Source organism: Ictalurus punctatus, chromosome 25, assembly GCF_001660625.3.
Source record: "Ictalurus punctatus breed USDA103 chromosome 25, Coco_2.0, whole genome shotgun sequence".
Lineage (NCBI taxonomy): Eukaryota > Metazoa > Chordata > Actinopteri > Siluriformes > Ictaluridae > Ictalurus > Ictalurus punctatus.
The window spans coordinates 19,452,652-19,468,765 of NC_030440.2; the positions used below are offsets into that span (position 1 = coordinate 19,452,652).

The following is a 16,114-nucleotide window of genomic DNA, read 5'->3' on the forward strand; positions in this document are numbered from 1 at the left end:
CACAATATCCAACTTCTGCTTCAGCAGTATCTGGAAGGTAAGTCAGATTTAGATTTTAACAGTTGATGGTACCGTTGGCAGGCTTCAAACAGAGTGTTAATGCTGTGCCTTATCCAAGCTCGTGGCACAAGCTTACAAGAAGGTTGACCTGGGTGTATACCTTGCATCACTTACAGTGCTCCACTGGTGATTTCACCAGATATAATGTTATTTTAAGGCACATGAAAGTCAAAACACTCAATATGGTGGCACTTCTGATATCCTGACAACATTGACTCACACGTGATGCACACAGGCAGTTAACTATTGTTGCTTGCATTGGAACAATCTAATCGGCAGCCATTAATTTACTCTGTGGATCTGAAATCAGATCTCCTCTGATTTTCACATACAACAGTCTCTGGAGTTTACACAGAATGGTGCGAAAAATAAAAAAACATCCCATGGGAAGCGGGTCTGCAGGCTGAAACAACTTGATGACAGAGGAATAACGGTCTGAGCTGACAGGAAATCTACAGTAACTCAAATAAGCACTTTAGAACCATGGTGAGCAGAAAAGCATCTCAGAATGCACATCATACCTTGATGTAGATGGGCTACTACAGAAGAAGACCTCGTCAGGTTCCATTCCTGTCAGCCAAGAACAGCAGTTTGAGGCTATTATGGGCACAGACCCTCTAGAACTGGACTGGACAAAGACCAGGTGATCTCTCCCCACAATCTTCAAGTGTCCAGAGTCTGTATTAATATTTACTAATATTTATCAATACTGTACTAATATTTAGCAACCCACTGACATCAGTTTGTTTCGGGGCATTTCTCCCTTCCAAAATGGCTTGCTTTTCTCCCATAGACAGCTCTTTGGTATTCATGTTGGTTTATCCTTTTTAACAACAAATGCAGTCTTCACAGGCGAAACCCAGGGCTCAAACCAAGAGTAGCCATTCAAAGCTATTAAGTATTAGCACATTTATAGAAGGGATTTATTTATTTATAATTGTACTATACGTTGTCCCCCAGATGAGGATGGGTTTCCTTTTGAGTCTGGTTTCTGCTATACAAATAAAACTGAATTGAATTCTTTAAACAATCAATCTAACAGGACACACCTGTCCATCACACATTCCAGTATTTTGGCTCACTTGAAAACGGGTGATTTCAAACAAAAGGTGCCATGTTCCTAGTTGTTTAACACATCTAGATCTAAATATCAAGAAATGAAAGCTGAAATTATAATCTATTGTCTCACATTCATCTCTTGGTCTCAAACCCAAATGTCTCTAGTGTATAGCAAAAACAAAAGAATTGGCCTTACTGCTCCAATACACAATTTCAGTGGGGACCGTAAATTTAATTAGTTAGATGACTGCCTTATTCTAATAATAATAGCTCATAAATTAAGTATGATCTGCACTGTAAAATTTTTTATAAAACTTTTATTTTAATAACATTCAATGCAGTCAAACATTTCAGATTCAAGATGTTAAAATGAATGTACCTGCAAACAAACACAAACACACTACAAATGTATATAAATACATAATTCTTCTGATTATTTTCTTTTATACTGCTCTATCCTTCCTTTTATCCATTTTGTTATCTGTTTTAAAATATAATGAAGATTTTCTGGCACTTTCCTGCTGCTTCTGTTTAAAAAAAAAACAAAAAACACACACACAAAAAAACCAAACCCAGCTCATTATGAGGATTTTTAACATCTGGAAAACACCACACACACACACACACACACACACACACACACACACACACACACACACACACACACACACACTGGCTAAACAGAGCTTTGTTTACCTTTGATACCTTATTCTGCCATTTTATTTAATTTCTTTTTTAATCACTAAATAAATCTCTATCTTACTGATATCAGAAGACTTTCTGCACAAGTCTGTCCATCAACACACCTTCATCCAGTTCTTTCCTCACAACTCAATAGCTATATTTTATTAATAGTTTATTTTTCAAAATAAAATGCTATGGGATTGCATCACTCATATTCTTGCTATTCGTATTCCTGATTTAAAAGTGTTTCAGGATGAGTGTACTAGTGTCAGTGTGTTACTCTCTGCATGACATCATGTTTATGTGATCTTATGATTTCCACCTGGTAGGAGATTTGATATTGAATGCCATTCCATGGCACTTTTCCTAATAGGAGTGAGATCACATTTTCTTGTAATAAAATGGACAGTGAGTGTATGTTTAGTTTTGTATTTATTCTAGGAATTGCATTATGTTTTGACTAATCTTACAGACAGGGTCTTTGGGTTAAAATCAGGCGCTTTTAAACCGAAAAAAAATTATTACATGGTATCTAAATAGCTCCAGATCTCCAGACTCGGTTTACATAGCCCTCAGAAGTTTGTATGTTTTTTAGTGTGCTATCCACTACGTGGGGTCAGAATGGTGTTTAGCAATAGTTTATGTTAGAGAATTAAAATCTTATTTTATACACATATATAGCCACACACACACACACACACACACACACACACACATTTGAAACAAAAACACAAAACAGTAATTATCGCGTTTCTTGATTTGAAGTTCACATGTCAGAAGTTGATGGCTCTATGTTGGTGCACTTGTGTATCTTAAACACAGGTGACTAAGTAAATCTCAGTCCACACCGAGCACTGAATCGACATCTTTCCTGTATGTATGCGCTGGTGTCGCTGGAGATTACTGATGGTGGTAAATCTCTTCGCACACTGAGTGCACTGATACGGCTTTTCTCCCGTGTGAATGCGCTGGTGTGTTCGAAAATCACTCTGTTGTGTAAAACCTTTTCCACACTGTGAGCAGCGATATGGCTTCTCCATTGTATGAATGCGCTGGTGTCGTTGGAGATTACTTTGCTGAGCAAAGCTCCTCCCACACTGTGAGCACTGATATGGCCTTTCACCCGTGTGAGTGCGCTGATGTTTCTTAAAGTCGCTTTTCCGTGTAAAACTCTTCCCACACTGTGAGCAATGATGCGGCTTCTCTGCTGAGTGAACGCGCTCGTGAGATTGGAGATGGCTCTGCTGAGAAAAGCTCTTCCCGCATTCGGAGCACTCGTATGGCTTCTCTCCTGTGTGAATGCACTGGTGATGTTGGAGTGAACTCGCTTTATTAAAGCTCTTCCCACACTGTGAGCAGTAATACGGCTTCTCTCCTGTGTGAAGGCGCTGGTGTTGTTTGAGATCACTATGTCGAATAAAATTCTTCCCACACTGTGTGCACTGATATGGCTTCTCCCCTGTGTGAACATGTTTATGACCATCAAGGTGACACTTCTGTGTGAAGCTCTTCCCACACTCCGAGCAGTGATACGGCTTGACTCCTGTGTGAATGCGCTGGTGTGTTTGTAGATTATTCTGTTGAATAAAGCTCTTCCCACACTCTGAGCAGTGGTAAGGCTTTTCTCCTGTGTGAACGCGCTGATGTATTTGTAGATTACTCTGTCGATTAAAGCTCTTCCCACACTTTGAGCACGAATAGGGCTTTTCTCCTGTGTGAATGAGCTGGTGTCTTTGTAGATCACTCTGTTGAATAAAACGCTTCCCACACTCTGAGCAGTGATACGGCCTCTCTCCTGTGTGACTACGCTGGTGTGTTTGGAGATTAGCTTTGTCCTTATATCTCTTTCCACAGTGCGAGCATTGATACGGCTTCTCTCCAGTATGAATGCGCTGGTGTCTGTGAAAAGTGCTTACTTTACTAAAGCTCTTCCCACACTCTGAGCAGTGATACGGCTTCTCTCCCGTGTGAACACGCTGGTGTTGTTGGAGATGACTCTGTTGATTAAAACGTTTCCCACATTCTGAACACTGATACGGTTTCTCTCCTGTGTGAATGCGCTGGTGTGCTTTAAGAGATCCTCTCTCAATAAACCTCTTGCCACACTGTAAGCACGGATACGGTTTCTCTCCTGTGTGAACACGCTGGTGTGTTTTGAAATTACCCACATCATTAAAACTCTTCCCACACTGTGAGCAGTGGTACCGCTTGTCTCCTGTGTGAATGCGCTGGTGTCGCTGGAGCGTACTCTGCTGACTGAAACTCTTGCCACACTGTGAGCAGTGATAGGCTATTTTCTGTATTTGTCGGTTAGTGGAGTTAGAGTTCACCCTGCCACATGATGTTTGCTGACAGCCAGAGCTTATTGTGGCCACTGGATTATCATATGTAATATCTCCTGATTTCATCAGGCTTACATATTCCTTGTAGTGGTTTCTTCTCAAGTGATTGTGGAGATAAGTTTGAGATGTATAAGAAAGTGAACACCAGGAGCAGGAGAAGACTTGCAACTGGGCATCTTTCATTTCTGGCAATTAAAAATGCAAAGTATTAGAATCTCATTGTAAACCTGACAAATTTTTACACCATATTTAGTAAACAATCCAGTGATGAACAAAAACAAAAGGCTGATATATAGTGTAGATGTTAAGATAGACCTGTAGTTAAGGGGCAACCATTTCTAATAGTTTGTACAGAAATTGACTATTTATAGTCCATCCAGGATTTCGCGGAGCTTTTTTTTTTTGTGATTGTTGCAATCAAAAACGCTCGATTTTGCTGTGGCTTCTTTAAAATTTGCGGTGCAATTCGTAGAGCTTTTTGTGCTTTTTTTTTTTTTTTGCAGAAAACTACTTGAATTGGCAAACTTGCAGCTGCAGAAAATTGTTTTGCAGCGATGTTTATTGGTAAATGAGACCTTTTAGCTGTACTCGTGTTCGACGCACCTGAATCAAAGAGGGCTTTGGCTAAATGTGTGTTTTGATGACGTCACATGACGCATCTCGGCCCAAATCTGTGGTAATTTTGAAAAATTGCAAACTCCTCTGAATATTGCAGAGTTTGCTTGATTTTACATTAATTTCCATTTTTAATTAGATTATACATTAGTGTCAAAGCTAGGCCTGATGAGACGTGGCATTACTGCTGGACTAACAACATGATTATACAGAAATGGGTCTACTACGTTCAAACGTGTAAGGTCACCAGGTCATTGCCAGGTGTCTGTGACAAAGAGCGTGTTATAGATATTCGCTCTACTTGAATAATTTCTCTGGAGAGTTTTGTTACCTATGGCATATGCTTTAAGGGGTGTAAATTTGGTGCCGTGAGTTGAGGCAAAGTTTTCAATATAATCATGAATGTTAATTTTCCTAAAAGAACAGATAGAAACCGAATTTGAACAAATAGTAGGCATTGATAGTATATGAAAATATAAGCAATATAGCTCTTAAGAGCGCTGGATAATATCAGTGACTTGTCTGATGCTCGGGTAAAACCAAATGAGAATATATACCCGAGTCAAACGTTGTGGAAGAAGGAGTAGCCAGATTTATATAATTGGAGAAATATAGAGAAGGATATTCACTCTGCTATTCATAAAAGAATGTGAGGAATATGAATGCAAGTAAGGATCCCATGGCTTCTTGCTAGGTTCATAAAGAGTATTTAAAATGTAATCTGTTGAAGGTCTATAAAGGTCATCAGGGTTATAGTCATCCACAGTAAAGGCAGTAAAGTTGGTACCCAAGCTTATTAGACTTTCCTGCTGGGCTAGATCCAGCATCTGGAACATCATTAGACTAAAATCTAAGCATGGGTCAGTTTGGTGTTTTTAAAGTGTGAAAAAAGTACAGTGTAGTGTAAGAAGTGGGTATTGCCTGTTTGTCAGGGTCAAGATTGCTTGACATAATGATATATTATTGCCATTGCTGGCCAATGGGTGTAAAGGGCAGTAATAATAGAATCACAGTGCTTGAAAATAACCATTCGTGGAGCACTTTTTCTTCCAGATGAAGTCGAATGCAAGGCCTAGATCTTTGGCATATTCCTCTTCATATCCCACCAAGAGCTCCTGTCCTGGTTTGATGGCTTGACAGCAACGGTACAGAATTCCTCCTCTATATTGGCATGCCATGAGATTCTGCTCTTCATCGTTACGAGCACAATTCACATATCTGAGATAATGAGACAGAAAGACAGCACAAGAGAGAACAGATGGAAGAGAAAGAGATGGGAAGACACCAGTTAGAAGCAAGGGGCAGACAAAGATTTTCTATTAATAAATAACTAGACAGTTGACCCAACAGACAGACCACCAAAGTATTTCTTACCTCATCCAGTTAGCATACATCTCTCTCTTGGCATCTATGTATTCCTCATATTGCTTGTTCTTATATATCTACAAACAAATATATAAAACCCAAAATGTATCCAACTCAGGTCCTGCAGTAGTAACTATTTAAATTTTTGAACATCCTAAATTTAGTCTGAGAACTCCTTCAGAAATTAGATAGTCAGTTGATTCAGGCGTGGCATGAACTTGATGAATGATTATCTTATGAAACTAACTTACCACCCAGGAGTAGCCACTGTTCACTGCTTCTTCTCTGTCCACCAGATCTCCCTGGTAGGGCCCAAAGTGTGCACCAACAGCAACAGTCTCCCCCTTATTAAACACTCCCAGACCTGCATCAGGAATACCAGACTGCCGAACCTCTAGACAAGGTGGAAGGGTCTGTCTGGCTCGGTCAATGACCCCCATAGTAACAGGTGTATCAATGATGAAGTGAGCTGGACCGTGAACTTCACATTTGTTGATGTAAAAGGATCTGCAATCTTCACAATCTGGAAGAAGAGGACACAACTAATTCTCAACCTATTTTATTTCTACTTCCTTTATTGCTAGGCTTCTTACTTCGTAATTACAAAATGATGTCATGCTTTGACATCCTCTTTTCTTAATCTTTACTTAGTTTTAGTGTACAATCTGCTTGGCTCTGTTGGATTCATTATCGTCTAGATCAGTGTTTCTCAGTTCTGGCCCTGCCATCCCTCTGCCCTGCACATTTTGGAACTTTCCCAGATCTAAAAGAGATGAGTCATGAGTCTTTATGAGTTGGTAAATAGTTGTCTCATATGGACTTGTCTAGAGAGTAAGTGGTAGACAGGACTTCCTCTGATTTATCATAAGGGGAGTATTGACTATGTTTCAATTCTAACCCTGCTTAAACTATCCCTTCCTTACTACAAACTCGGCATCTATTTCACAATTAAGAATCAACCAGCATTCCACAATGCAGAATCAAGCAAACCCCACAATATCCGAAGTGTACAAATTTTCCAAAATTTGGGCCGAGATGCGTCATGTGATATCACCACCGCACATTCAGCCAAAGCCCTCTTCAATTCACATGCGTCGAGCATGAATATAGCCAAGAGGTCTCATTTACCAACAAATGTCAGTGCCAAAGACAAAACAATTTCACCAATTCAAGAAGTTTTACGGCAAAATAAGCACAGAAAACTCTGCCATTTGCATCGCAAATTTTTGGGGAAAAAAAGCTGCAGCAAAATCAAGCGTTTTGGCCAGAACAATCACAAAAAACTCCACAAAATCCTGTACGGACTGATCAATTAGTTCTCAACATCTTCGAACCACCTGTAACTGCACACCTTGTTTTCAATATCCCGAGTTCTTCTACATCATTCCATTTCTGGATTTTCCCTCCGCTGGCTTCCTGTAGCTGTCCACATCAGATTTAAAGCATTGATGCTAGCCTACAGAGCTGAGACTGTGACTCCAGTGATGCAACAGAAAAGCTTTTTCCCTATTGTCAAAAGATTGAGAGTACAAATCCTGATGATGCCACAGCCATCCACGGCCAGGAGTCTATGGAGCAAATTGGCCATGCTCTCTGGTTAGCCGTCACCCTCCCCAGTTGGTAAGAGTTGTGTGATAGGGAAAGCCACCTAAACTGACCAGGCCCCACCTGCATGAAGACACCAAACCCTGCTCTGTTTCACCTTCTCCTGAGCCAGAGAGCTTGACTTGACACAATATCACCCACAAGAAAGACATGTATCAAGACTGTGCTCTATCCTGGCAACCAGAAGGTGGTGGAATGAATGTCTCCTGATTGTCTGAACAGCTGAGTAACAGGTTGTCTTCAAAGCAAGACTGGAGATGAATCTCTTCACTAAGCATCTAAATGAGCACTAAATGTATAGTAGAAAGTGGTTAAACTTTTTACTAAACTAATTTGACATCACTCCTTTCTAACAGGGTTTTAGCTTTATGTTACACTTAACCTTGGAGATAACAAAAGCACTTCCATCAAATAAAATTAAACAGGATAATGAAATCTGTAAAATGCTATAAATACGTCAATTTTAAACTAATGGTTAAAGGCAGATTTTGATTTCTGTCACGCATGTTGGTGAGGAAAACAAGTCCCATAAAGGTAATTACTGGTTTGTGTCCAGGACCTTTAAACCCACAGGATTTCTGGCTACAGACACTTTTAAGAGAGAAATTCAACATACAGCAGGCATTTGCTAGGCTCGTCTCTTCCTATCGTTTTTAGATTTTAAATTGTAAAGGGACCATGAGTGTGAGAAACATCACTGAGCCCCCAGACTGCACTCTGTTGTCTTACAGAGGTAGTCTTCATCTTCATCTTCTTCCTCTTTTACAGGCTTTTTCAGGAATCCATCATTCTGTTGGTCCACAAAAATAAAGTGTTCCACAGAGCTTGACATCCCATCACCTAAAAATAAATTCCATTATTTGACTTTATATACTATATATCAAGTTTTTTTTTTTTTTAAAGTGTAGCACCAAACACACAAATTAGAGGATAATGACTGTTATGGGGCTGTTTCCAGCAAAATGAAGCCCAGTTAAACTAAAAAGTGTTATGGAGCATCGGACTGGAGTGTCCTGTTGACTTACAAGGATAGTCTTCATCTTCAGGTTGTTCCTTTTTTACATGGTTCTGATAGTCTACAGGGGAGATATGTCCCAAAATGTCTGGTGTCCTTTCACATGAAGCAGTACAAGTTTCTGTCTGCATATCCCCACAAATCTAATGGGCAAAATAATAATAATAATAATAATAATAATAATAATAATAATAACAGCAATTAAACAAATTAATTTATTAAAAGTCAAGTGATTATCTGTTTTAGAAATGGTAAATGTTGGTTTATCTGACTTTAACATAAGCATAACAAAAAATAACAAATATTCTGAAAATCGGTTGAACAAAAAGCGAATTTACAGTGTATACCTGTATCTAAGCAAAGGCTGGAACGTGTTTACAAGCCACGCTTGACCTTTCCAATATGGCGGCGGCATTAACGTGTACCAGCAGCTCGCAGTAACGACAGGAAGTAGGAATCCACCAAACCACACAATGCTAGCAAAATAGCTCACCTAGCAAGATTCAGTTTGACTTACCTCGGAGCGTAGTTAATCGCCTCAAATACACACACTAAAGGATTTTTATATTTGATCCTCTACTGTCAGATTTAACTTTAGCTGCAAAATCATGTCAGAATATTGCGTTTAGATGATTAGCACGGTGACAGAGCTGAGCTGTCCAAACAGAGAGAGAGAGAGACAAAAAAAACAAACCGCTTTTCTTCTTCAATCATGTTGAACATCAAAACAACTGTACGGCGCACTAGCGCCTCCTAGGCGGTGATACAGGCAAAATAAGATTGTAAATTTAATTTATGGCACATTAATTACGCAAAAAAAGCTACGAAATATTAAGTTATTCAGTTAATTGTTGGTGAATCGACGAAATTTTAATAAATTATTCCCGGTTTAATTTCGAAATTACATTTCTTTAGGCTTTTTTCAGACTGAACATACTTGTTTACTTCAATTCGTTAAAATACAGCCATGGTGTTACTTATTTAAATTTTTTTTGTATGAAAATAAAAATTAATACAAGGCGACTATTAAACCAGAAACAGGAATTTTATTACAGAAAACGATCACCTTCCCATACCGGGAGTCGAACCCGGGCCGCCTGGGTGAAAACCAGGAATCCTAACCGCTAGACCATATGGGAGCATACGTGCAACACGAGATACATTCACTTTGGCTTCCTGTAGGGGGAATGAGCAAAAGTTTTCACTCAGTTCTGTTAACGTTGATCAGACTGTTTTAAGGTGTCTGGGTCACATGACTGGGTTCGGAGTTCTCGTTCTGACCAGAATTCAACATGGCCGCCGGAGGTGCTGTAGATGCCGAGCTTGTGGTGAGCAATTATACTAGTTACTCATGATCATAATACTCACAATGATGAACATTCTTTTTACATGCTGATGAAGAGCAATAGTTCACATGTTGTTCATAATGTTATTTAATTAATTTTGAAGTGAATGCTGTGAGATTAGGGGAAGAAAAATATTTTCAGGTGAAAGGTTCGCCCATTCAGAAACTGTAAAAAAACAAAACAAAACAACAACAACAACAACAACAACAACAACAACAACAACAACAACAAAAAACACCCAACAGCCCAGTTTATTTGTATTTTAACGCTGCAGATATTGTTTTTTCAGACCAAGGTTGTACTTTCGTATATGATAACATGTCTTGTCTACTAGAGAAATGAAGAATGAAAGACGAAAGTGAAAATACGAACTATAAATGCCACATTGAAATAAGCACGAGTGATTATGTGATGCTGTGATATTTAATGTCTTATTTACATCTTGTATTGTAGAAAAATAATACATGATGTAACGCGGAGTTACTGTTAACACCCTGCAGGTGATTATTGTCCGCTTTCACCACAGCCATGTACCAATGATTACACATTTTTTATTTATTAAAGAATGATACATCATACTTTTTATTTTTACATTTAATGTCCATGAAGCAAGTTAGTTCTTGTCGTCACTTTCGTTCCATCAACAGCCCAATCTTTATTCTCTCTCTTCAAGTTAATAAGACAAAAAATAAACACACCTTGTCATTTTTTCTGAGAAACAGTAGAGAAGTGTAAACTCCTCTGTCCTGACATTGTGGAAAAACGTAAAGTTACAGCTTCACCTCTGACTGTTACACAGCACTGACACTGGAGACTCCTTCCATAAATGTTTACAGGAAACTTCACCATATCAACGATATCACACTGTGAATGAGCAGTTACTATAGAAACGATAATGTATTATAACGAGCGCATTAATATAAACCAGAATCCAGCAGCGCCGTGGTGTAAATGTATTTAATGAAATAATGAAAGTCTGTCACCAGGGGGCGCTGCGCTATTTCCTCACAGCATGAAAGAAAAACAACACGAAATTACTTCCATGGTCTCTCTCTCTCTCTCTCTCTCTCTCTCCCTCCCTCTCTCTCTCTCTCATAGCAAAGTAAGAAGTAAGAAAATAAGCTGCTCGATGATGATTATTGCTGCACTTCAGTAAATAAACCTCACATTTTCTTCAGAGATGCACAAAATCCATAAATATAAAAGCCCATAAATCTGTCAGTTGCAGAGTCTGCACTGGATTTAAAGTTGACAGATTTACAGCTTTTACACACACACACACACACACACACACACACACACACACACACACACACACACACACGCCGCTCCAGGCTGCATTATGTGTAAACATGTTTAACACTTATGGTTTGAAGCAAAATAGTAGTTAATTTATAAGCTATTAACGTCAAAACTTTCTAACGTAATTATTTTTTGCACAATTACAACCTTACGTGTCAAACTATGAAATTAAACTCTCATAATTACACATTCAGTTTGCTTAAATGTCACAAACCACGGCATTACAGCTCACAGTAAACTCATTTGATTTCATCTTTCTGTGTAAAACCAGAAACAGGTTTAGAATTAATGTGAACATCGTCACAATCCATTATTCCTCTGAATCTGTACAGCTGATGTCTGGAACTATCGCTGTTTGTCCTTTCTCTGATATTAATAATAAGATGTTTATGTCTGGTTCATTAATCACACACACCCACATTCACACACACACACACACACACACACACACACACACACACACACACACACACACACACACACACACACACACACATATATTCCTGAAATGAACAGAACGAATTTCAACAGTTTATTTCCTGCCTCGAAACAAACATCCGCTCACTTCTCCTTTCATGATCCAGAAACAGAAGATGAAGACTCGAGTTGAAATTCAGTCTGTGGATCACCACGTAACAGTGATGGAGAATTTACCCATAGATTTCAGAAACAGCGGTCAGATTGTTGATGTGAGATGTGATGAGAAGCAGAAAGCCATCACAGAAAGTTTTGCAGAATTATTCCAGTGATTTTATCTTTTCTCTAAAACCTTCTTCCTTCTGCAGCGTTGTGAGGTTCCTCCCTTGGTGTCGTTGCTCATCAGCAGGTTTGTGATGCCATCTAAAATAAATGATATATAACTCGAACATTACTTCACTCTTTATTCACATCGTGTGTCTCTGATTCATGCTTATTTTCATCCAAGCTCCAGAAAATATTAAATACATCCCAACTGATTGAGTATGTTTTAGATGAAGGAGATTTTGTATACATTTCTCTCTCTCTGTCTCTCTCTCTCACTCAGTTCAGTAAACGTCCCACAGACTTGCTCTAATCAGGTTTTTCTCAAAGATACACTTTGTTTTTACATCTGAACAGAACTTATATTTATTAGGAAATAATATACAGTCTACAAATGAATGAAAAGCAAATAATAATTGATTAGCTTCAGTGCAAATTAATTGTTTAACATTGTTATATATATATATAAAATATAAATAAACGTTTACTAATCAATGACTGTTGATAGCTCCTTAAAAACAAAGAAATAAAACTAATAATTAATTGGAAAAATGTTTACTGATCGTATTAAACAATTACATTTGTACTGAAATTAATTAATAATCTATAATTAATTTCTAGACTGTATATTATTTGTTCATCAATATCAATAGTTTAATGATGGAAAAAAATTGTGTACGATTATTGATCATAATAATAACCAATTAAAAAAACTTAATAAATCTAATGGAAACTATTTTAAAATAATTGGTTAATGTGGAGAGTTCACTGGAAAAATCTGCTCATTGTTCTCAGATTTTGGAACATTTTCTTTCAACGTGTGTCTCAGAATATGAATATGACTTCATTTTGGCACGGGACATTTCCTGAGATGTCTGCGTTGTATCGCAGGAAACAGACAATGTGCTCTCATTGTAGTGGAGATGACAACTAGGCAGAGTCGACGCTCGCTTATTGATGTGTTTATCTGAGGAGGAAACGAGGTTAAATATGTGACACGATTATGCAAATATGTAGGATTTGTAGTTATTACTTTTATCATGCTGGCAAGTAATGTGTGTGTCAACTGATTACCACTTGGTGATGAGTTTGGTTTGTCTTTGGTAAACCCAGGAGAACCTTCTGGGTTGTCTGGAAGAAGTTTCAGTGAATTGAACCTGCAGTTCCAGGTGTACAGGAATGAGAGTCTGAATGGACAGTGTTCAAGACCTCAATCATAGAGGCAGCAAGAAGTTGTGGTTAGAAGGCAGTCACTGCCTATCATGGTGGTAACCCAAGGATGAGATCAATTGAGAGGTATAAGCCATGGAAAAAGACCTTTTGGCCTCACACATGATAAAGAGAGGCAGACAAGACCATGCTCTACTGGGGATACTGTAAGGCACTTGTACAGCACCTTGAGAAGCTCTTTAAACAAGTGGATATGGTCTCCATTTCGGAGGTAGCACATCTAGTGTTTTGGAGTCCATCATTGTTGCTGAGGTTACTGTGGCAGTTAGAAACCTTCATACTGGCAAGTCTGGAGGGGTGGAGGAGATTTGGCTGGAAATGTTGAAGGAATTGGATAAGGTTGGAATTGTGGTTATGTAGTTTACATGCCTCTTCAGTGTTGCATGAAGATCTGGGGCAGTGCCTTTGGACTGGCAAACTGGGATGGTGGGCCCTATTTTTTAAAAAAAGGGACCAGAGGGTGTGTTCTAATTATAGGGGAATCACAATCCTCAGCCTCTCAGGAAAAATCTATGCCAGGGTTCTAAAAACGAGACTGAGATATTTGAACCTAGGATTCAGAAGGAACAATGCGAGTTCCACCCAGACTATGGAACAGCGGACCAGCTCTTTACTCCTGCTCGGTTTTCTGAAGGGTCATGGGAGTACGCTAATCCAGTCCTAATGTGTTTTGTGGATTTGGAAAAGGCCTATGATCATGTGATTCCACATTCTGTTGTGCTTTGCTGGGCTATTATGCAAACATTGTTTTTAAGTGCAACATGCTAATACTTTCACGAGGCTAATATAATAATATATATTAAATACGGTTGTAAATTCCACTTCCCTTATCACTTCCCATCATTTTCTGCTTCTCCCTTAATCACATAAACTTAATTTTTTAAATAAAAAAAAACCTCTATCTCCAAATTTATCTTCAGATAAAGAGAGATTTCGCTTCGACACACAACAGGAAATTGAGTGAAGCATCAGCACATCCTGTTTAATTCTCTTCACTTTGCCTGAAATCCTGAAGCAGTCACAGGTTTATAAATATCCCATTGTGTGATGGTATGAAAAGTGTCCCATTGTGTGATAAAAGGAAAACCTGTTCGATGAATAGCCGGGTGTGGAATGCAAACCAGACGTTTATTCCCAAACGCTACGTATTTGGTATAATTTATACGACTGACCGTTAAATTTCAATGAAAATTAAAGAATGAAATGAAGTACTAATGAAAGTTGCTCTGTTTTATATGGATATTGTTTTAACTGCTATATATAACAGGCAAAAATCAGGCAATGATGTACAGTCGTGGTGTGATGCTGTGTTTAATTAATTACTTCTTTTTTTTTTTACATTAACTAGCAAAAAAAGGCTAAATAAACCGGTTCAGTGGATAAGCAGTACTAAACAAAGGCCCTAAAATATTCTTGTATAATTACCGTTAGTGTAACAAACAAATGATTTAAACATTTTTTTATTTTAACACATGTAAGATAACAACCCACATAATAATTAGCATTTCCTACATCCTCCAGTTCAGATAGTTGTGAGTTCCAGTCCCTGACCAAGTCCCAGACATAATCCTTACTGTGCAGCCAGATCCATAATTATTGAATTATTGGCACCCTAGTTTAGAAGAATTAAAACATTTATGTAAAAATGTGTTTGTGGATAATTAGCTTAATCATATATTACAGAGATCTAACAAATATTCTAAGTAATTTAAAACCTTTTTCAATATAGATAGTGTGTATACTATTTATATGTACCAGCCATATCATTAAAACCACCTGCCTATTATTGTGTTGTGTAGGTCCCATGTGACACCAAAACAGCTCTTACAAGAACCTCTTTCAAGTATAGATGATTAGCATCAGAAAGAATAAGGTCACCTTATTGGAGAAAATGAGTTTCCTTCACAGGATTGCTGGGCTTAATCTCCACGATAAGGTGAGGATCTCGAGAATCTGAGAGACACTTGAAGTAGAGCTGGACGGAGACCCCGGGGCAGACCCAGGACAGAGATTATAGCTCTCAGTCACCGTGGTAATGTCTGGGGATCCGGCAAGAGGAGCTGGAATCTGTAGCTGGATTAGAAATGTCTGGACTGACTTCCCACTAGGAGAAGTAGAAGGAAAATGAAGATTTAAAAAATTTGAATTCGAACTACTAGAAACTTCTACTACAGGAACTACTAGGAACAATATTATTAGAAAATAATGCACACTCCGAGGTGGTTGTGATTCACATCGTGGCCATTACACATCGGGTCTGCATTATTTTCTAACAATCAAACAGACCTGAGTTAATTATTCTGCTTATACCACAGTTACCACACCTCAAGCCATTGTACAGATGTTTTATTTCATAACATTTGCCAGGTTTTTGTCCTTAAAATGCTCCTGTGTGTGGAACTAATTTATTACACATCCCATCTCAAGCGTCCACTGCTAATCCCAAAATGTCATTTTAGAGCTAATAAAGGAGACTCGGGCTGCTGATATGCAGTTATCAGAGAGAGAGAGAGAGAGAGAGAGTTCACATTTTTTTTTCCGTTTCATGCTGATAATATAAAAATAGAATGAATAAATAAATAAATAATAAATTCACAGGGTTTTAACATTTTTTTTTATTACTGCAGTAAATACAACCAAAAAATAAATATTGATACTTGCTCTCTTGTGCTCTCTTTCTTCTCTCTCTCTCTCTCTCTGGAATAACTACATATCAATGGCTCAAGACTCCGGTTCATCTGGTGGCCGCA

The 16,114-nt window shown here is 38.3% G+C and overlaps 1 protein-coding gene and 1 non-coding gene across 5 annotated transcripts; both read right to left on the minus strand.

Moving 5' to 3' along the window:
• Nucleotides 1-1,413: 1,413 nt before the first annotated feature.
• On the minus strand, nucleotides 1,414-9,465 carry LOC108258194 (zinc finger protein 260). Of its 4 annotated transcripts, none has more exons than XM_017456671.3 (7): nucleotides 9,263-9,464; nucleotides 8,756-8,888; nucleotides 8,460-8,570; nucleotides 6,377-6,648; nucleotides 6,135-6,202; nucleotides 5,788-5,978; nucleotides 1,415-4,330 (listed from the first exon to the last, which is right to left on the minus strand). In XM_017456671.3, exons 2-7 carry the CDS (start codon nucleotides 8,874-8,876, stop codon nucleotides 2,616-2,618), a joined length of 2,478 nt encoding a protein of 825 aa, XP_017312160.1. In that variant the 5' UTR covers nucleotides 8,877-8,888; nucleotides 9,263-9,464; the 3' UTR covers nucleotides 1,415-2,615. The 4 variants fall into 4 exon arrangements, with proteins under 4 accessions (XP_017312162.1, XP_017312163.1, XP_017312160.1 ...); XM_017456672.3 differs by having other exon boundaries at nucleotides 9,093-9,464; XM_017456673.3 differs by lacking the exon at nucleotides 8,460-8,570 and having other exon boundaries at nucleotides 1,414-4,330; nucleotides 9,263-9,465.
• A 347-nt stretch (nucleotides 9,466-9,812) lies between these two features.
• trnae-uuc (transfer RNA glutamic acid (anticodon UUC)) lies at nucleotides 9,813-9,884 on the minus strand. Its single transcript has one exon. It is a non-coding gene; the product is annotated as a tRNA-Glu (tRNA).
• Nucleotides 9,885-16,114: the final 6,230 nt, after the last annotated feature.

What these genes read in the sequence shown, in the direction of transcription:
- LOC108258194 (XM_017456671.3), bottom strand. Translation starts at nt 8,876, where the DNA reads ATGCAGACAGAAACTTGTACTGCTTCATGTGAAAGGACACCAGACATT. An exon ending in TGAAGATGAAGACTATCCTT is followed by an intron (nt 8,571 to 8,755) that starts GTAAGTCAACAG and finishes ATTTATTTTTAG; the next exon opens with GTGATGGGATGTCAAGCTCT. An exon ending in GAAAAAGTGCTCCACGAATG is followed by an intron (nt 4,331 to 5,787) that starts GTTATTTTCAAG and finishes TTTAATTGCCAG; the next exon opens with AAATGAAAGATGCCCAGTTG.